Below are 22044 nucleotides of genomic sequence, written 5' to 3' on the forward strand. Positions count from 1 at the left end.
AACCTTTGTAGGTGGTAACCTTGTTACATGGCGCAGCAAGAAGCAGGCTGTAGTTGCTCAATCCAGTGCTGAAGCGGAATTTCGTGCTATTGGCTCATGGTATTTGTGAGTTGATATGGCTCAGGAGTCTTCTACAAGACTTGGGTGTTTGTGTTCCATTGCCCATGCGATTGTATTGTGACAGTAAATCAGCCATCCATATTGCTCACAATCCAGTTCAACAATGATAGCACAAAGCATGTGGAGATTGACCGCCACTTTATTAAAGAGAAAATTAGATAGTTGAGTTATCTGTATTCCTTTTGTTACATCTGGGAACCAGTTAGCTGATGTTTTTACTAATGGTTTAAGTAGTTTCATCCAATTGTGTGCAAGTTGGGCATACATGATATATATGCACCAACTTGAGGGGGAGTGTTGTAATTTGGGTATAAGGGTAGTTTTGTCCATAGGGATATTCTGTACTTATACTCTCTTGTATTAGTGTTTTACTCATTATAATAAAGGCTGGCCTATGTCATATTGACAAGCCAATAATTCCATCAATCAACAATAATTTTGGGAAATAATTGATGGGTAGTCTATTCACTATTTTTGATGAAAGGACAGGTGGGCTTTATCATTCTGACACTTACGCACAGTGAGGCATCACTATGACCCGTGGTTATTGGTGAGTATGGCAAGGTATAAAAGTTAAAAGTTAAAAGGAGGGGGAAAAAAATACAGATGCCATCACTTATGATTCCTCCTTCCCTGCTTCTCCCTCTTCTCTTTATAGCTTTCTTACGCCCTCAACACTTGAGAGAACTATCAGAGTTGAGAGAGCGCTTTCATATGCAAAAGCCTTGGCATCCTGAGTACCTAAAGGTCTATTTGGCATTCATCCTTTACTCGATAGGCATGACCATTTGTTTGGTAGAGTCCTTCATCATCCTTTACCATTTATTTTAAGTCTAAGCAGAAAACCAGTATCCTTTGCCATTTATGTTAAGTCTAAGCAGCAAACCAGGATTTCAGTAAGAAAGCCATTAGTGTTTGCTCCTCTTACAACCAAAATAAGAATGCCATGAAACTCTGTGCACCAAAACCCACACTTTCATTATTTATCTGTACAATTGAATGGGGATCCTAAGTTGTGGGATTTGCATCTTTCCTTTCCTTCATTTTGTTGTGCCTCTCTTCACCATTAGATCTGATTCCTTAACTTATGAGTGAATCTTCATTCATCCAAAACTGATTCTCATACTTGGTGAATCCCTATTTTCCCAGATGACTAGAATGCCCTTTGCGAATAAAAAACTTGGGTTGCCGAAATGGCCCAGGGGAAGACAGTGGAAGTTAAAGACAGCAAGGGAACAAGGGAACAAGGGAAAGATGAAGGTCGGAGGTTGAAGGAGGAGAAGAAGAAGAAGAGAAGAAAAGAAGAAGAGAAAATGGTGCAATATTGTGTATTGGAGAATAGTCTCCAGCACACCTATATTACTTCACTAATGAGATAGAATAAATTACATAAACCTCCCTAAGGTGGTAAAAGGAAAAAAACAGAGAATTATAATATAAGGTAACTAGTTAACTAACTAGTTCCTAAACTACCCTTACAACATATAAACTTTAACAAAGACCTAGGCACCATCCTTAAACTACACTGTCACACAAAAATTGATGCGACCTAGAGCTCCAAGTAGGGCCCATTTACAGTGGATGACTTAGTTCTCCCAGTTCTTGGAGATGCTCTGCTCGGCAGAGAGTCCTGCTGTTCTAGCTGTAGGCGCTGGGAATTCGCCAGATTTTCCCGTGAGGCAGGTCGGAGGCTCACCAAAGAAGGGTCCCAACTCCCAAGTACATGAGGTGGATAAAGGGGATGCTGGATGATATGGACTTTGGCACCACTGTCTTCCTCATGGTCCTCTCTTTGCCCAGAAAGCTCTGAGGGGGATGAGGCGAGCTTCACTGCCTTTTCAGATGCAGCTACAGTTCAAATGCATGGTCACACGAGGTTGAAGATGAGCCATAATTTTACTTAAATTCCTCCTTCCCACACTGGTCCACTTCATTGCACTGTGGGCAGGAGAAAAATAGATAGATGAGGTACTTGAGAGCAAAGATTCTTACGACATAATGGACACACCTAGTACTGCTGCCACACTGCTCTAGTATTACTGCTCAACACAATGTACAAAATCAAAATAACTACTACCCACCCATATAAACATATACATGAATAATTTGGTCTCTTTATATTGTACTTAATTATTTTAAATATTTTGAGGGAAAAGGCTGGGTATACCGTGTGCTAGCACCCTATGTGTCTATCTCTCTTCCTCCCTTTGAGAGGTAAGGGAGTCATTTGAAAGGGTGGAAGAGATAGAGAGACACATAGGGTGCTAGCATACTGTATACCACTAGCATAACTATCCCTCTCCTATATTTTAAACCATGCTAAACTGGACATAATGTGTAAAGGGAATGCAAATAATATAAACATATGTGGATGACAATAAGTATGGCTTTGAGTAGACGTGCATATCTTAGGACTGCTAACAAGTATGGCTCTGAATAGAGCTGATTGGCGAAAGAGGACCCATGTAGCCGACCCCATTTAGTTGGGATAATGCTGAGTTGTGTTGAGTTGTATGTAGATGCAAATAATTCGATCCTTGAAAGCTCATAAAATTATTTATATCATATGATTTGATTTTGAATATTTGGAAATAAACATTCTATGCGTTGAGTCCCCAAATCCTATTTTTGGGGCTTTGCCGAGTCTGACACCTCATGTCCAGGTTAGATTCTTACATTCACACCAATATTCATGTGAAATATCTTCTCTACACTTCATGGCACTTATAATTTCCCTTTGCTGATATGATGACATACGGAGGAACAAGGAACTTTAAAATTTAAGTTCCAAATATGTTTTAAGTCTATAATTAGAGTTCACCATTGCTGACATTGCTTTGTACAAAGTACAATATCTTTTTGACAATGTTTGACGAACTTGTTGACTGTGATCATCTCAATGAAAATCTGAATATCATACTTCTTGATAACTATAAACTTCGTTGTCAAAAGTGCAGATTTCAAGAAGGAACTGAAATCTCTAAATAGAGAACTTCAGCTACACCTTTTGGAGCTTGCAGATGTACTGGTTGAAAGGCCTTCACAATATGCAAGGAGAGTGGAGGATATATCTCTTATATTTAAGAACTTACACCATCTCCTTAATTCATTGCGTCCTCACCAGGTAGAATAATTGGCTTGATATATTATAGTGTCGGTCTTTTTGTCCATATACCTAATTTGTTCCTTCTCTTCTCAGGCCAGAGCAACACTAATTCACATACTAGAACTTCAGATACAACGTCGTAAACAAGCTGTGGAAGATATAAAAAGGTTATTAATCGTCAAATTTTCATTTGGAGTATGTAGTCATTTCAGTCCCACTGGTAATCCAATTATGGTTTTTAATTTTGAGCTTCATGCTGTTAGTACTGGTTGATGTTCTTGGTGGAGGATCCCAATCTCGAGACCTTTCAAAAGATTTGCTCGGAATGATTTTTTTTTCTTTCGAGCATCAAAAGTCAAATTGGGGGTTTTCTGCTACAACTTATGTGGGTATTTTGTAGCCATAAACAATGGTTCCATCTTGTTCCAAGCTCTATGAGAGCACTTAGATGTATTTGTTCTTGAAACTACTACTAATACATATATTTGTGTTGTTTACTTGTTGTGGTAGCCAACTAGTGGATTTCTTACTTTAGCAATGAGTGCTAAAACATATTATGATTATCGATTCTGACATAATCACTCACTTGTTCTGTTGCTTGTTTAGAAGAAGAGAAGAGGCACAAAGACTGCTCAAAGAAGCTCTTGCAACCTTAGATGGCTATTAGCTTGCATTGTCGGCCCTTGGACCATGCAAATGTTGCACAAATGTTCGAACTGCTGTAGCTGAACACCACTTGATATTTCACATCAATCAATTGCAATACAATGTGTTGCATTTACTTGAAAACTATTGGTACAACTAAAAATGTCGTCTGTTTTCGAGTGGTAGGTTGTAAATGATTGACATTCACATTGCTGTGAACGAAGCATGAGTATGGTTCTTTTGGGTTGTACTATGAACTCTGGGTCGTCCTTATAGCGTGAACATTGCGACTGAGGTGGGCTGAAAATGTTCTCCAACTTGTTTTATCCCATCAACCCCTCTTGAATCTAATTTCATGCTAACGATACTACATGAATTGGAAATAGATGCTGCTTGCCAAGTTTTAACATTAGTCAAGCAAACTTAATAGGTAATTCATTTTCAGCATTTCAGATATTTAGGCTATGTTTTGTATGCATTCTCGGAATAAATTTTGGGTCTTAGAATGCATTCTGAAGCGAGAAAATAGGGAGGAATCAGGTTTCAGCATGCATTCTAGATCCATAATCTATTTTGAGAACCAAACTCTGAATGCATATCAAACAGAGATTGTCTTTCCTACTAAAATGAGAATTTGAGTTGACCAGCTATGTAGCACCGGTTCTCTCCTTTGCCCTAACTGTGCTGTGAGAAAAAACTTTGATTTTTTCTTCGATGGAAAGAAAATGACCGATTTGCAGGATCCAATCCGCCTTTGATATGGATGTTAGGCATGGTGGATTGATCATTTGATTTGGAACTCCTATGTTGGTCATCTCTTTCCCTCGGTGCTTTCTGCATGCATGGCACTTTGCTGGGCCATCCAAGTCTTACAGTGTCAATGGCTCGACGGAGTTCCACTTAGTTTTGCCATGGGTCATTTATACAGTTTCCTACCTTTCCCTGAGGATGATTGTTGGACAAAAAAGTCTTTAAGCTTCATTTGTTTTCAGGTAAAACCATATCGAAGGAAAAATTTGAGGCAAAATCTTGTGTTTTTTATACAAAATTTTCTTGAAGATTTCCCTTGTGTAGTTCAACCTGGAAACAAACAAAGCCCTTTCTACAATTCCATTTAGCCAGTTGTTTTTTTGGTTGCAATGGGTCAACCTTGTTCCAAGCCTTCTCCTGGGCTAGAAAGGATGAACATAGATTGATAATTGCTGTCATCGTTATGGACCCACCCTCCACCTCCAGTGTTGAACCAACACGTTTAAGTCATGTCCGAGTTAATAGATAAGGAGAATTGATCATAATATCCCCATAAGCAAAAATTGGCCACTTAAATAACTCTCATTTATGCCTTAAGATGGGGAGAGAAGGGGTCAAACAAGAATCGCAAACCCCACTTACTTGCTTCGAGAAGCAAGAGTCTTCATCACAATTCAAAACCCAACTTTCAAAATCTCTCATTAATCATTACATTTGCCCCACAATTTACGACGCTGCCACGATTACTAATATAAATATTAAAAATTGGGTCAAGAGAAATGGCAACTCAACATTTTTCAGTAAGAGACACCCTCGGAGTCAATGAAATTAGGTTTTGTTCTTAATTTTTTTAGCATTATAATAATGAGTTTTTTTTATTAGGATAGAGAGCCCCTGCACCAGCATGGGCCAATGAGAGTTTGTGTGAAGGCTTCAACATATATGAAAATTTTTAATTTGGGGAGGGGGAAAGGGGGGTGGGGTTGTCTTAGCGCAGGATCCATGTGATCGGGCAACGGACTTTTCCCCATAGATGTATTCCATAAAATTTGATTTATTGAGTATCTTACGATTCGTATCCGTATTCATTTAGGGGTATGAATTTGGTTAAGGGTACGGAATTCGGATAATATGGAATATAATCAATCTGATTCTAATGTATCCAATTAGTATAAAAATTAAGTAGCTAATGATCTTGGGAGCTTTTGAAGATTTCACATGTTCTAGAGAATGAGGAAAAAAGCTAAGACGACTGAGAGATATGGAACAAGAGCGAATTGTATTTGTCAGGGTGGGGGGAGGAAGGTCTGGGTTACAAAAGTCAGGGATGTAAACCGTAAATGGATAGTTGAAACTATGGATTCAATTCACATCCGTATCTATATTCGGTTTGATCCAATCTGTATTCAATCCGTTACATATCTGCTCATGGAGCACATTTTATTTTGGCCCGTCATCAATTCTCGTGTGATATTTGTCCATAAGACCACAAAATATAAACTCAAAGTGATAACACTACAATCGACATGCTTTTGAGATTTCACCTCAACTTCAAACATGTAATGGTACATATATCGATATCAATATTCAATACCGATACAGATAGATTGATTGATATCGGATATAATTTAAAAATAATCCACTTTTTTGCCGATATACCCAACCCATTTCGGTACCGTTTCAGTATCAATTAAGCTCTAACGATATTAATCCGCACCGATACAAATTCGCGAATAATTCGTAAGAAGACTAATTCATCTACTCTATCTTTCTCTCTACATTAAGGCACCTTATTTGTTGTAGAGATGGATTGAGTGACCGGCTGACCCAGCAAAAGTTTTAGATTCTATAGCTTCAAGAAGATGACGTCAACAGTCAATTTTGGCATTCTTCCTTAAATCTTGATCTTCCACTTGGCATTGGATTAAGTCAGTCTTTGGCTACAAAGTATTAACTGTTAAGGCCAGGTCATTATATAAAAAATATCCTTACTACTTTCTAGAAATCCATCACAGAACATAATGTGGAACGGACTCATCTTTTCTTGACTCTCTATATGATGCAATGGTGTCATTTTCTTGATGAATACATCCCATCTTTTCAATATTTATTTCTTCATAATCAAAAGGTCTTATATTCACCACAATAAATTGGGTTTTTAGCGACGGAATAATACTGTCCCTAATTCACGTAACATTGTATACATGTTGAATAAGAAGATTTATTATGTCTCTAACCAATTTCTGAACTTGACTCTTCTTCCTTATTCTACGTTACAATAGAGATTGAGATATCGGTATCAGACTCTGCTAATATTGATCGGATATCGATCAGGATAAGCTCAAATAGATTGATTTTAACCCTAGTTTTCATTAAAAATTGGGTTCTTTTTTTTTTTTTTTTTTTATAATTACAATTTAACCTTTAATTCAATATCGATACCCGATCTTGAATCAGCCAAGTATCAATATCGGTCTCCATCAATACCCAATCCAAGATCGACCAAGTATCAATATCGATCTACACCAATACTAATCCAATGTGATACCAATACATCATTCCATGCTCTAAAGCACAGGAGGATAGATCCCTTATTGGAAGATGTATTTAGGGAAGAAACAAATCCACTTATCTATAAATCATAGTGTCCAATGTGAAGATTTCTCTCATATGAACTTTCTTTAATGAATTCAAAACAAATTATAAAGTAGGTGGATGTACGTATGTGTATACAATACATCTCACGTGATCAATTGGATCATAATAGAAATTCATAAATTAGAATCGGATTTCTCATCCGTGAAGTTTCTAGTGACACTCAACGATTCTTTATCTGGAAGACTCTGAAGACCTGATTATCTTTGAGACCAAAACCCATATCAAAGATGGTCTACTAAATTAATGAAAACATCCTCAGATCAGAATATTATTTCCTTCCCCCTACAATAGTTTGTTTGTATTACAATAAGGATCGTAGTCAAGGGCCGGCGTCACCGGCTTGCCTTTTTCAATCAGTTCCAAACGAGAAATTTCAAAGCTAGTGGTATCTTGTCGGTGTTGGTGGGGTTCCATTCCATTTTCTATTAACCTTTTCTTGCGTCATAGATTAGTTGGATTTCTGGGAAATGATCAGAGTCATTCACTCATTCACTGAAGACTTGACGTAAAAACTGAATGGAAAACTGAAAGGTCTCGCACACTTGCCAAGGTGATGTTTTTTTTTTAAACTGTCCTTTTGAGAAGTTACATGGCAAATTTGATGGTCTATTTAAAACATGCGAAAAAGAACCCCATTCGATCGCGCCAGATATGCCACCCCTTTGTTTGACACAGGGGCACACGAAATGATCTTTGTTCTCCTGATATTTCTTAGGTTTCAGAGATGCAACGATCATTTCACACAACCTTGTATCAAGGCGTGAGGTCGGCTTGCGCTGCGCAACCTTATAGCATTCGTTTTTTCAAATTGCTTCATTGTTTTTTATAATAAAAATTAACTCATAATTAGATGAAGAAACACCACAAATATTAGTAATTACATATAAGGCACAAGGGGTGCTAGAAATGAACCTGTTGCGTCAAGAAATCTCCACCAAGGGTCCTCCTGGGATTGGACCTGCACAAGAGAACAAGATGGATACCAGAGAACCGGTTTTCACCAAAAGGGACTCTCCGTTGCCTAAGTCAAATTTCTCTTAATTAACAACAATTGAGAATAGTGAAGATGGTTTTCAAGGAGTTATACCTGAGTATATATAGAGTTGGTGATGCGCCTAGTAGCTCTAGAGAGAGAGAGAGAATCCCAATATGGTAGTTTCTATTCTCTGAGAATATCTTTGAGTGAGATCTTTTTAAGAGTGAAATCCTCTCTTTCCTTTGTCTCGACTTTCTCTTTAGTAGTTTTCATACAGGAATGGAGGATTACATGGCGTCTGAGGCCGATCCTGACGTGTTCTTCATGGATCTGGATTTCGGGTGTGACCCGTTGGATCTAAGGTCCTCACTTCTTGGTGACGTGGCACGATCCCATTGGGAGGTTATATTTTTTATATTACAGAACCCTCACTTCCTTCGTGGATTGACATATATGTTTACTAACTAGTCTTCAAGTACACTATATAGATACTGGGAGGGGAATCATTGTTAGGCTGTGTGGTCCCTGCACTAGCATAGGGACTAATGCGCGCACGGGAACATCTAGTATGAATGAAAATTTTCATTTCATAAGGGTGGGGCGGTCATTTCACCTTTCCTGTATCCGAGTGCTGGTTCCACGCAGCCTGGCAACATTCTTTCCCCCATATATTCTCATCCCTAAAAGAAGATGGATCACATCTTTTCTATGGGAGCATATGAGGATGTATCCCTCATTCCACACCCTCTTTGGAGGTTCCAAAAGACTGACATTCCTTCCTTTGTTAGTTACATAGATGCAATCTCTAATTTAAGCTTAAACTAAGGGTGTCAAAGTACAGTCCTAACCGGCTGATTGGTTCAACTTGGATCGTATCAAATCGAACTCTTAGCTGTTTGATTTTGGATTGGCATTTTATTGAACAAGTAGAAACCGAAATCAAACTGCACTGACCAAATGTTTCGATCGAAACCGGTATAAAATCAAGACTGGATTATTGTAACCCGATAAGAAAATGGGAAAAATAACTCAGAGTTTTCCCATTGATTTCCTAATGTATACATATAAACCGAAATTGGAACAAACCAAACCCAATAGTAGTCAATTCATAAACCGATAAAAAACCGGACTGAAACCAAAATCGAATGAGCGGAATTCCCTTAATGGTTTAGTTTTAGATTGGCCTAATAACATACCAAAACCGATTCAGCCCGAATAAAATCAGATCAAACCGGCCGATTGATCTGGTGATTACAATATTCACTCATTCATTCTTTGACCTTCATCATAGCTCATCAAGGGTGTATAATATCTTTGCAAGTTCCACTTTCATCAGGACAAAAGCAAGATCTTGTGAATAAATTTAGGCGTGGAATTTAAACAGAAACAGGAGTGGAAATGGGAGAGGGAGAAGCTGCTAGAAGTTGACATTTTCTTATTTTAAAATTGGAAAACATCTGTCCTAACCAAAGTTGGTGAAAAGAAATAATGATCTCAATTTTTTTTTTAAATATAATACATCTCTGAGTGCATAAAAACTGTTATTTTGGATTTGAATTAAAAAAGCATGCAAGACAATGACACCTATTAAGAATGATATAATAGTAAAATAGTTTTACAAAATTATTAAAAATATTTTTAATTGTAATTTAAAGTTTTGAAAATAAGACAACATACAATCAAAAAAAAATTACTAACTTACAATTTCTCAATTCACTGCTCTAGTTACAATGATCGGCCAATTTGACCAAAAGCTCATAGTCGATTGGATCTTTATCTCTTGCAATTCTCTGTCCGGTTTAGTTCTCCTAGTGCCCCTAAGACCCTAACAAGGGGTCATAATGACCATTCCATCTCTGCCTGGGTGGGATCCACCCCCTCTTATTATAGGCACTAGGGAATTGGACTGGACATGAAATTACAAGAGATAATTTTCTCAATTTTGATCCAAATCGTCCAATTTCGACCCATCCAATCCCAATCCCTTGAACCATGAGTATGGTATAACTTCACTATCAATGCCCATGAGTTCCCAGTGAGAGATGAATTGGAATTGGAGGAAAGAAGAGCTACTATTTTTTGTCAAACAAATCCTCTTACTCTCAAAACACCCCCACTCACACGAATCTCATGACTAAAGACATTTAGGCAATTCAGTAGGGACTTACTTACATCACCCAGACTTCAATTTCTGTTGCAATGATGTAAGATTGTAATCCTCTTCCCCTCGTCTTCTTCTTCATAATATCTCTCTCTGGTCTCCACCCTTTAAAAAAAGAAAAATGATGATGTAACAATTGATATTAACTGATTTATAATTATGAATTTATCCCATTTGTCTCCTTCACACCTCAAAGGCTACTTCCTGTAAGACGGCCGACCATCCCAATCCCTTATCTCATCGACTCATCTATCTAATATTTAATTTGATGCATATACACCATATTCGTATTTAGATAATATTCTCATCAGTTCCTATCCTTTCCTTCTCTCTCTCTCTAAATATATATATATATATGGTTTTGAAGTTGAAGTGCCCAACTTGACCAAGAACTGGGAATGACAAGTAACTCCGATTTGTGTTTGGAAATTTGGAATGGCTTCTTTTTCTACCTCACCACCACCGTCCGCCTCCGGTAAGGGCCGCGCCACCAGCAGCAGTAGAACCACACTGGACGCGCTCCACCCAGACCTTCTTCAGTCCCACATACTCACCCGCCTAGACGGGCCAACGCTCACCTACGTCAGCTGCGTCGATACCCAGCTCCACGCGCTCTGCACAGAGGAAAACTTATGGAGGGATATCTGTCTCTCCACGTGGCCCTCCACCGATGACCCACGTGTGCGCCAGCTCATCTCCACCTTCCCCGACGGTTCCCGTTCTTTCTTCTCCGACTCCTTCCCTCTCCTTGTCTCCTCTTCTGCGTCTGACCTCCACCCTCCTCCGTCTCCATGTCCATCTCCTTCGTCGTCAGAGCTGATGATCTCCGCCGTCGATATCCACTACAGGGACGAGCTCATCTTCTCCAAAGTCCAAGAGACCGAGACCCAGAGCAGGTGGTTCCGCTGCTCGCCTTTCCGGGTTGACCTTCTCGATATAAAGGACGTGGTTCCTACACCCATACGCGCCTCCGCGGCAGACACGTGCCGGGACATCTCCGACGGTCTCACCCTCAGCTGGATCGACATCGATCCCACGGGACGTCGAGCCGCGAACCTCTCCAGCTGGAGACCCGTTTCGGTGCAGCGTCACTGGTTGTCAGGGGAGATACAGGCGAGGTTCGCGACGATACTAGCCGCTGATTCGGGATCGACAGAGTTCGTACAGTGCGGTGTGGTGGTGATTTGCGGAGCTTGCGAAGGAGGGGAGACGATGCAGGTGAGGGAGATATACTTGCAGGTGGAGGACAGGATAGAATGAATTTGAATGGGATGGAAAGTATGGGAATTCTGTGGAAGGCGACGAGGGAAAAGGGAGGGAAGCGGAGGAAGAGGAGGATAGAGGAGGGGAAGAAGAGGTACGAAGAGTATCTGAGACTGAAGGCGGAGAGGAAAGAGAGGATGTTGAAAAGGGAAGGGACGTTAGACACCATCTGCATAGCTTTTGGGTTCTCCATCGTTGCAGCCTTTTGGGCACTCCTCCTCTTCCGGTAGAAAATCTTTCTTCCTTCCTTCCTTCCTTCCCCCCACTTCATTTTGCAAAAGGTTTTTGAATTTTTGTTGTATACTTCTTAATTAGAGAAAAATAGATATGGAATATCAAACAGAGGAAAGAAAAAAGTAGAAGGAAATTAAATTCGATTCTTTTTTATCAATATATGAACATAATCGACATCCTCTACTTCCGTCTACTCCTACTTTGGTGGTGTGCGCGTCCTACCCACAACAAGACAGGGAAAGATCGCTTTACCCCTCTTAGACAAGGTGTTTGAGCAGGAGTAAGGCAATCTTTGCGCATCCCGTTGTGTATAGAACCCACACGGAAGAAGGGGCAGGCGGATGACAAATTCGATGCAATTACATAATTCATGGATTTATCGATGTATAGAAGAACATCAGGAAAATGTGGGTTTTTTTTTTTTAATCATTCTCCCTTCACTAAATTATCTAACATGTTGGATACCTCTACGCATACTCTTATTGGCCCGTGAATCGTTATTCCCTCCAATTCGCTGCCCCCTCCAATTCTTCACATGGGGGTTAAAATGATCACCCTACCCTCTGCCCGAAAACACTGTCCAAGATGGGATCCACTCCCCCTATTAGAGAAATTGAAGGAATTGGAGATGCCCACGACTTGGAGATGATAATTATTCGTTGGCCCGCGGTGGTGCAAGGGTCACGCAGCTTGGGAGTGACCCTCCCAACAACAAAATAGGCAAGCCTGAACAAAGGACTTAAAAGGGCTCCTATTTAAATGATTTGCGGATAGAAGCCTAAAAAGTTATCTATGGAATGGTTGATGTGGTTATTCCAACTGTTAAATTTTATCAAATATCCTCGCAGGTATGTCATGTGCAATTCTAATATTTCTGAGCTGTCCCACGCACCCTCTTCAAAATTTGTTTTGCCACTTGGTTCTGTAAAATGTTAACATGTGGGCAACTGGCATCCATCTGTCCATAAAATTATGACCCATTATGATCTACCATGTGGAATAACCCGGGCCAAACTGCCTAAAGAATCCGCTAAACTTGCCCGCTTTCAAGTTACAGTCCTCCAGCTTAGACTGCATTCGATTCATTTCTGCGTCCTCATGTCGATGGATTATGGGCTTCGCTTCTTGGAGACATTGATATAGGAAGCAATTTCCCAAGGAGAATCTCTTACCTATGGGTTTGGGTGTCCTGAGATGGGTATTAGGAACAGTGAGAAGGGTATTATCAACTTTATATAATAGAAGGACAGTGTAATAATGACTTTAAATGGGTACGTGAACCCTACACTGCCATGAACACCCAACATTTTAAAAATTGGGATCATCCAGCCAATCACTGAACAGAAACTAGAGTTAGAATAGTACTATACTGAATCTGAAAAATTGGACCAGTTCCAGCCGTCTAATCCCGATCTTTAAAACCTTTTGTGAACCTCTTGTACCTTAGTATTATTATCTGAAAGAAATCATGAAAGGGCTATTTCGCTTAAAAACCCAATATAATGTGTGAACAAGTGTCTAGCACACTTGGTCTAGACACTTGGTAGCTTGTGGTGAGTAAAATTCCATTGTTCTCAGGTCTTCGGTTCAAGCCTCCTGGTTCACACCATTCTTCCCGAATAGAATAGAGTAAGACCTTTAAAAAAAAGGGGTAAAATTTTTCTGCAGTAAATGCAGTCAGATTGTGCCAAGCCGAAATGACATAAAGGCTGGAAGATCTAGTCCACTGTAAGAAACCAAGGGAAAGATCTATATATGCATGTTGGGTATTCGGTTGACAGAATTTCAATCACATCAAACTTCAAACCTATAATGGACCACCAACCTGAATGAATATATCCTTCGAGTGACGCATTTAAACCAAGAATTTTAAAACTTGCCCAAAGTCCCTCCACACAAAATTAACTTCCCAGACATCTGAGAATGTGGCATTCACGTACACAGCTTCCTTAAATACTGGTAACAAGATGAACTCATTGATCACCAAAAGAAAAAGGGTAAGTATTCTTTGGCAATGAAAATAATAGTAATTGAAAGGATCACATTATCACAACATAAAAATAAGACTTCAAAGAATGCCTGCTAAAACATGTATAAAAGAACTAATGAGGATTGGGTTTTGAAACCTATGGTGATGAAAGCAGTGTACCGCATAGAGTAACATCACGATTCCAGATTAGTGATAGCGCATAGCAACCTTACATCAAGTACCTAAGTTTCCTTGAATCTTTCTCATACAAAAGGTCAGAAAAATGATTCTTGGTTCAGTGTATCAGTTGAGGAAAATAAAAAGAAAGAAAAACAATTTCCTGCCAACCAGTGACATACAGGATTTCCAGCTTGTAAAATTCTCATCATCATATAGAGGCCATGCAGGAAACCCATCTCATGGAATTTCTTGCCCTTGACCACATACTCGTCGCACTAGTGACTTCTCATCTTCAGAATTACCTTCTGAAATATTGTCTTCCATAACTGATAAGAGGGGGAAAAAGAAAGAAACCAAAGTTTTTAGAGAAACATGTCATATCGCGCTCGATTAGTAAAAGAGTAATAGAGGTTCAACACTTCAAAACTGAGAATTTTGGGACTGGTTATGTGAGAGATAGCCGCCAGAAGCCTGCATCACTAGAGCATCAGAGAAGTAACATTCCTTCCAATATTATGCATCCCATGCTGATGGCCCACCCATTCCAACTTCAGTGGCAGGTGACAACAATTGCATTGCAGAACGACCCACACCTAGGCACTTTCCTGATTTCTTCCTCTTAGGAGGGAATTTTGCTAAACCATCAAGATATTTGACATCTTGAATGTATTTATTTTTCTTGCCATCACCATCCATAAGATTCTCAGCACTACCAGAGACAATAAGCTCCATGAATGGAGTTTCACCATCATCTATCACATCAAGATCACTCTTTTCTGCTTTTGATTTTCTCTTGCTACTGCCTGAAACAATTTTCTCCTCCTTTGTTGTCAGCCTCTTCAGCTTTCCTACTTTCCCCACGTCTATCATGTCAATTTTATTCTTTTCTATCTTTGATTTTCTTTTTACTTGATTATCAAATGTAATGTCATCCTTGCTACTGCCAGAGACATCTTTATTCTCCTTTTTTTTCAGCCTTTTCTGTATTACATCCGTCTCCACATCAAGATCCCTACCACCACCAAAAGGACCATCTTTACTATGACTTGAGATACTTTTGTGGGAGATGTTCTTATTTTCCCTAGGGTTTTCTCTCTTCTCCGCCTTCAGGTCTTCCAGATCAGAAGTATTATCAATATGAGATCTATGAATTTTATGACCCTCAAGATCTTGATTGAGAGCTTTATTGCTTCTTTCTATAGGCCTGCCATTGAATATCTGCAAGTTTGGCACTAATTTTTTGACCTGCAGCAGCATTTTCCACCAAAATAAACACTTGAGAGAGCACTGATGGGTCCAGATGGGTAATGAGAACATACAAAATTTAAGGAGAAAAATTAACCTTTTTTGCTAACTTATCCCTTTCTGCAACTGGGTTTCCTTGCAGATTCAGATTTTTCAGGTTGCTTAAAGAAGAAAGTACCTACATTTAAGGGAATGTCCAAGGTATTTGCAAGTAAGCGGCATTTCCAAACACTTATACATCAATAAACAAATAAATTAATTAACACACCATTAAACATCAGTAAACAAATAAATTAATTAATACACCCTTAAGTTACCTGCAAGTCTGACCAGCTGATAATCGAATTGTTCCCCAAATCAAGGTTTCGGATCTTTATGTTATGAGCCATAGCAGCTGGGAGAGTCTGGGTAGATTAGAGAGAGATTAATTTTAAGGGCTCAATATTAAAATGAAGGTGGTGACGTGGTATACAACTAAAATTGATGTTCACAAAGGTCAAGAAAGTAAAACCAACAAAGATATAATCCTAAACATCTAAGGCTCGCAGCAAAAATCATGTTCATTGTTCCACCATATCTGGGGCAAACAACAAATCAGTATTTTAGAAATTGGGCCAAACAATTGAATTCCTTGAAGCATGAACTTTCATACAGTTGCATCAAATGTACAAACCCTTGTTTTCTGAAAATATTCGAATGGTCAATGGATCATTATAACTGACACTTGAATTGTTTGATTTGTCATTTCAGAAGGCCTGTTTGCTGGATCATTTAACATTTTAATTGCTTATCAAAGTAACCAAATGTTCCACTAAACCCTTGCTACTCTACCAGCATCAGGCACTGAAAACAGATGCATTGTGGATAAACACAGTACTTATTGGCAGTTGGACATCTGGACTTGAGCTGTGACCAGAAACACTTTGGCCTTGTGGTCCAGTTTAAACAAAATTGCAACAACTAATCTATCCACAGCATGACAAAAGCCAAATCGCATAAAAAAATAGAGTTTAAACGAATTCAAGTAGGGTCTACTTTTGAGAAAAGCTTGGCTTCCAGAGCAATGAGCTAAAGGGTAGAAAATATACCGTGATTCCATTGTGAGCAAGTCGGACCTCTCTCAAATCCACACATGAATTTAGGGAAGACCCAACGGTTTGAAGTTGGCAATTGGAGAGTGACAGCTGGAAAATTTTACAAGAGCTCTGATGATATTTCCTTAAAAAAACAAAGGATTTGATTCTTAATGGGGAAGAAATCGACAGTTCTGCTCACCTTTGTGATTGATTTCAGATTGACCAAGGAGTTACCAATTTCACAAATTGGATTTCTAGAAAGAACTGCAGAGAAATCCAAAGAGTCAAAACACATTGTTATTATGTAGGCAGTGTTAGATAATAAACTTCTACACGACAATGGAGCACAAAAAACTCACATTGAACAAGCCATGAGCAAGTTTCTGTGTGTATAAACAGTTTCAGAGAAATATGAATAGATGCATAAGTTTGTCTATTTCAATCAGAAGTCAAAACTAGAACTAATTTAGTAATTCTATAACTTCCCTGAAAAAAACAAAAGAAAAACAACTATCCCTTTAAATGGTATGTTTTCCCCAATTTAAAACGCTAAAGCCAGTGACAAGTCATTCTACTTAACTTTGATCAGGGTGTATTCTATAATGTCACTTGATCATCATAGACATGCAACATGCACTAAACATTTTGTAATTAATTAACCATATAAAGTGGGAGGAGAGGCAGGAGACAATCAAATCATTATCATCTATTTCTTTTTTCTTTGAAAACAGTTTGAGAATGAAGACACTCATACCAAGAGTGTTCAAGTCCTTTAGTCCATCAAGCTTGCAAATGGAAGCTATGTCATTATCTGTACAAACATGAAGGATAGAAGAAACAATCAGAAAATGAAAAGAGAAACCAACATATGCTCGAAAATAAACACAATAGAAGGTTTCTTTTCCAGACTAAATTCTAGAATCCAAGTTAAATAGTATAACTTGTCAAGTTCAGTATGCAACAAGAGGAAAAGGAAAAAAAAAAAAAGGAGGGGGGGGGGGGGAGTAGGGATGAAGGAAACGGGCAGGGGAGGACTAGTTTGAATTATGATAAATACCATTCAGAATCAGGGCTCGTAAGCTGATGAGAGACCTGACCTCATCCATTGCTTTCAACTTATTCTTGCCAGCATTTAAGACCTATCAACAGAGAAGAGAAAAGAGCAGTCAGAGTTGAATACTGGGATCTTTTACTTCGTCAATTCAGAATTGAACAGTAATATCCAATACTCGTTAGATCAATAGCCATAGAGGTGGTTTGGGGCAGTGTTGGAGGAACATGGTATGATTGCATTTCACTATTTCCTACTTGGGTGTAATATCTGCTCCCCCCCCCCCCCCCCCACCCCCTCCTCCTGATAAAACTCAATACTAGTAAAAGAGTAACAAATGAGAGAGAACAAAACATGATGATATATCAGCTTCAATGGCATGTAATTGATGTGGGAAACATGTAGCAACTTACCATAAGCTTAGAAAGGCCTTCAATTCCTTTCAAGCTTTGGAGCTTGTTCTGTAAGACTGACAGCCACTTTAAATTGACGCACGACCTTAAACCCTGTTCTAACGATAAAAGTGCAAAGTTACCTTGCGAACAAATCTAATGATTTAATAATGTAGTCACTGGAAATGCACAAGCTGAACAGTTCAGCCACTAAAGTATTTGAGAAATTCATCTGATAAGATCATCGAACCAACAATACGATAGGAGGACAAGTTAGAAATTAAGGGATGGTAGGAAGCTCGAGCTCGAGCTCGAGAGAGGTATGGTATCTTACAAACTAGAAAGTGCTATGGAGTGGGGAAGAACAGTACCTCAAGAGATGAAAGATTATTGAAACCTAAGTCGAGTCTCTCCAAGCTCTTGAAGTCGTTCAAACAAGAAACCTGCATGACACACAATAATAGGAGGCATTAGGGATTCAAACAATCGCCTAATGAACTCATAAACTCTAAACGAAGAAAGGCAATTGTTTATGCTGAAGAGTCAAAACTCGACCACAGTGACGAGAGAGCGAGAAAGAGCTCAGAATATGTACATCAGAGAGAGCTTTGTGATGAAGGAGAAGAACAGCAACAGAGTTAGGGTCGCCGCTCTGCTTCTCCTGTAAGATCTGCTTGGTGGTTAAACGATTCATGGTTTCCTCGACTTCGCCTTTCCTTTAGAACCCTTGTTTGACCAAAAGCAGATTTTGATAATGGTGAAAAGGGTTAAAGAAGCTCCAACAGGGACTTGCAGACAATCAAGTAAGACTTCAGACCGAGAGGAAAGTGGGAGATAATAGAGAGATGATCTCTATTAGTTCATAACCTACTTCATATCGATTAAGGATGAACCCCGAGGCCATCCAACGATGTTCGTTTGGTTGATAAGAAGGTTTTATGTTCGATCCAATGGTTTTCAAATGTTTATAAAAAAAAAAAAGGGTTATTTCCAAATAATCCCCTGAAAATGGCCAAATTTACAGTTGCCCCCTGAACTTTTACTAATTCCACATGCACCCCTTCTTTCCAAACTAAGCACCACTATAGTCCCTGCCGTTAGACAGAGACGTTATGTTATAACGAATCCAGTTTTTGAACTTCGATGGACCATTCTACCCCTGGATAGGGTAAAATGACCAAAATGACCTTACTTGGAAAAAAAAAAAAAAAAAAAAAAAACCCCTGCAACTCATCTTCCCCAAATCGTTTAGGGTTTGGGGAAGATGAGTTCTTGAATCGTTTTGCTTATTAATTACAGAGGATGGACATATTCAATTACAGAGATTCTCTACAATACTATTGATGCAAGTAGTGGATTCTATAGATACCCAATGACCAAATAATCAACCGAATCATCGGGTTTGTAGAGATTCAAACGAATCGCAGCAAATTGGATGGTGGCATCTGTTGCAAGAACAAAACCGCATAATCGAAAGAAATATTCAGAAGCTTACGAAGATCTGCTTCTGCCTTTTTGATTATGGAAAGAAATTCTTTACCTTTGTGGTTCATCTCCATGATGCTCATGCCGGAATTTTGCCAATTGTAGAACTCTAATTCCGCCTTCTTCAAGACATTCGCAGGAAGAATTGCAGGACCAACGGCGAAGTTGATAATACGCTCTTGAGATTGGGCTTTTTGAGATGTGGTTGAGCGATCTTGAACTTGGATGGTGCAGGTGATTGAGAGAGGCTTATTTGTGCGCATTGAGGTGGCAAAGTGGCCATTGTTGGAAGGAAAAGTGGTGATGAGGTTATAGGATTTTAAAAAACTAGATTTGGAAGAACGGTTAGGGTTTTGGACAAGAAAGGCGGTTAGGGTTCTGATTCAAGAACTCATCTTCCCCAAACCCTAAACGATTTGGGGAAGATGAGTTGCAGGTTTTTTTTTTTTTTTTTCTTCAGGTAAGGTCATTTTGGTCATTTTACCCTATCTAGGGGCAGAATGGTCCATCGAAGCTCAAAAACTGGGATCCGTTATAACATAATATCTCTGTCTAATGACAGGGACTATAGTGGTACTTAGTTTGGAAAGCAGGGGTGCACATGGAATTAGTGAAAGTTTAGGGGGGCAATTGTAAGTTTGGCCATTTTTAGGGGGCATTTGAAAATAACCCAAAAAAATGGTTTTCAAATTAAAAATTGGGATTCGGATCACTAGATTTTTTTTTTTGGGAGACAGAAGGGTTATCCGACTTTAGGCCGACTAAATTCCCCTTGGGCTCGTACATGACCCCTGTGCCACACACGAACCGGGAGCTTCTGGGCCCTAGTGAGCCTCAGGCGGGTGGCCCCAAGAAATTATGTAGCGGCGAAGGTTTGGGATCAGTAGAATTTTGATTTACAATAAACAGAATATATGCCTACGAAAAATTGGAAAAACATAAATATCAAGTATTAAACATTTGGATTTATTGTTTAAAAATTCGAGACCTAAATGTAGATTTTTTCTGGGCAAGAGAACACTAACAGATTGTGTAGCCCTTGCACCAACGGTAGCCAATGAAAGTGCACACAGAGGCATTGGTTTGGATGCGACTTTCGATTTAACTGGGGTTAAATGGTCTTTTCATACCCAAAGACACTGGTTTGTGTCTAGGCGCATGAACAACTTTAACCATGTGACCGGTTAGTGTTCTTTTTCCTTCTTTTATTTCTATTGAATTATTAATGAATTAGTCTCCATAGTACATACTGAATGAATTCGCAAATCATCTGCATCTTTGGTTCCTTGTGAGGAAGAAAACCCAACAAGCTCTCCCTTCGACTCAAGGAGAGAGATCTACCAAACCTACCATGTCAATATTTGTGCATTCCTACAACATGGTCTTTCTACCATGACATATATCAAACTTCTTACGTTGTAGGAGTATCCATCGCATCTTGTCATTCATAGAACATAGTTCTTTCGCCACCACAAATGACTTATTTGCTTTATTCTTCACCCTATGTAAAGTCGAATCCAATTTCGCACCAATTACTTCCATCATGGAGTTACTCCACCTGTACGGTTTTCACACTCGTTGACTTTTGCTTCTTCAAGCCATTCTGATTTACTTGTATATATTGATATGGTGGAACTCTAGTAGACTGGTTATTGTTCCTTCGTAGATCTTTTCATCAACTGAAGTTAAACTGATGGCTTTTGAAGGGATTACTCTCTCTGTTCATATCACCTATATCAACTCTAGGAATATCATCATCACCATTTGCATCTCCATTGTCTTGTTGTACATCTCCCGATGATTATATGTCATGGGAGGAGGATTTGGAACAAGATCAATGAGGTCATCAATATGAATAATCCGTTGATAAGGTGTAACAAAATACTTGTTTGTTAACCATTCAAATAAGTCGTCCAATAATCACACCTATTGATCGTTTAGGTGCCTATTGGTGCCTATTAGGAAACAATATAATCCTCTAAATATTTTGAATCTTTAAGTTTAAAGACAAATAAAAATAAAAATTCAAACAATGACTACCTCATTTACGTATTTCCAGACCTTCCACCCTACACGGGCATGCAAAGCCATCATTCTGTCCTTACCACCATAGCTCAAGCCTTCCAGAGACTATCCCAACTTAAAAATCCATTCTAAGGCTCATTTATATCAATATCAGCGTCAAGAACTCAAAGACCTCGAGATTCTAGTTTACTCTCTAACATGGAGGAGCAGGAAGCTTGAAATGGCTCATCACTAATGTTGGAGACCCGTTGTTGATCCTTTTATCAATTCCTTTCCACTTCGAGATAGTAGTTCCTTGGATCGTGATCCTCTATGGTCGGGCAGCCGAGCGGCCACAATTTGGCCTCACACATGCAGGGGCAAAATGATCACTCCATCCACTGCCTGAGCACCTTGCCCAGGTGGGGTCCATGCCATCCCTGTATGAGGCCGCACCGTGGCTGCTTGGCTGCCCGGCCGTAGAGGATCCAAATTGTAGTTGCTTCCACCTTGAATGGAGTTCAAGGTTTTGTCTGAGACCTTCCCATGTTGGGAATTATAGAGGGTATAGCCTCACACCGATTATCTAAGACCTTAGATGGATTCATGAACCATTGTGCTATCTCTACCTAATTCCTTAATGTTTTAAGTTGAACCCCCAAGTGGTATTTCAAGACCTATCCCACTATATTTAACATGGTATTCAAGCAAGATGAGTTTATTGTCCTT

At 39.2% G+C, this 22044-nt stretch overlaps 2 protein-coding genes and 2 long non-coding RNA genes across 6 annotated transcripts; 3 read left to right on the forward strand and 1 right to left on the reverse strand.

The window, feature by feature from the left end:
• The first annotated feature begins 3090 nt into the window (after window positions 1-3090).
• Window positions 3091-4095, forward strand: LOC122658993. The gene is made up of 3 exons (XR_006332510.1): window positions 3091-3244; window positions 3320-3393; window positions 3833-4095. It is a non-coding gene; the product is annotated as an uncharacterized LOC122658993 (long non-coding RNA).
• Window positions 4096-10851: 6756 nt separating this feature from the next.
• Window positions 10852-11976, forward strand: LOC122638288 (probable F-box protein At2g36090). Its single transcript, XM_043831217.1, is given in 2 exon segments — window positions 10852-11662; window positions 11665-11976. Coding segments are annotated over 2 exon segments (1056 nt in total). The 3' UTR covers window positions 11910-11976.
• A 2309-nt stretch (window positions 11977-14285) lies between these two features.
• LOC122662703 (protein phosphatase 1 regulatory subunit SDS22) lies at window positions 14286-18565 on the reverse strand. 3 transcript variants are annotated; one of them, XM_043858421.1, is made up of 12 exons: window positions 18422-18565; window positions 18198-18269; window positions 17848-17940; window positions 17441-17522; window positions 17138-17194; window positions 16583-16647; window positions 16396-16491; window positions 15625-15711; window positions 15405-15485; window positions 15128-15307; window positions 14573-15013; window positions 14286-14390 (listed from the first exon to the last, which is right to left on the reverse strand). In XM_043858421.1, the coding sequence occupies exons 1-11, from the start codon at window positions 18518-18520 to the stop codon at window positions 14576-14578; spliced, it is 1350 nt and encodes a 449-aa protein (XP_043714356.1). In that variant the 5' UTR covers window positions 18521-18565; the 3' UTR covers window positions 14286-14390; window positions 14573-14575. The 3 variants fall into 3 exon arrangements, with proteins under 3 accessions (XP_043714356.1, XP_043714347.1, XP_043714365.1); XM_043858412.1 differs by having other exon boundaries at window positions 14286-15013; XM_043858430.1 differs by lacking the exon at window positions 16396-16491 and having other exon boundaries at window positions 14286-15013.
• LOC122662734 lies at window positions 15624-16298 on the forward strand. Its single transcript, XR_006333086.1, has 2 exons — window positions 15624-15762; window positions 16148-16298. It is a non-coding gene; the product is annotated as an uncharacterized LOC122662734 (long non-coding RNA).
• Window positions 18566-22044: the final 3479 nt, after the last annotated feature.

The sequence above is a fragment of the Telopea speciosissima genome, chromosome 1, assembly GCF_018873765.1.
Source record: "Telopea speciosissima isolate NSW1024214 ecotype Mountain lineage chromosome 1, Tspe_v1, whole genome shotgun sequence".
Taxonomy (NCBI): Eukaryota; Viridiplantae; Streptophyta; class Magnoliopsida; order Proteales; family Proteaceae; genus Telopea; species Telopea speciosissima.

What these genes read in the sequence shown, in the direction of transcription:
- LOC122662703 (XM_043858421.1), bottom strand. Translation starts at nt 18,520, where the DNA reads ATGAATCGTTTAACCACCAAGCAGATCTTACAGGAGAAGCAGAGCGGC. An exon ending in ACGAGCCCTGATTCTGAATG is followed by an intron (nt 17,195 to 17,440) that starts GTATTTATCATA and finishes ATGTTTGTACAG; the next exon opens with ATAATGACATAGCTTCCATT. An exon ending in TCAGCTGGTCAGACTTGCAG is followed by an intron (nt 15,486 to 15,624) that starts GTAACTTAAGGG and finishes CCTTAAATGTAG; the next exon opens with GTACTTTCTTCTTTAAGCAA.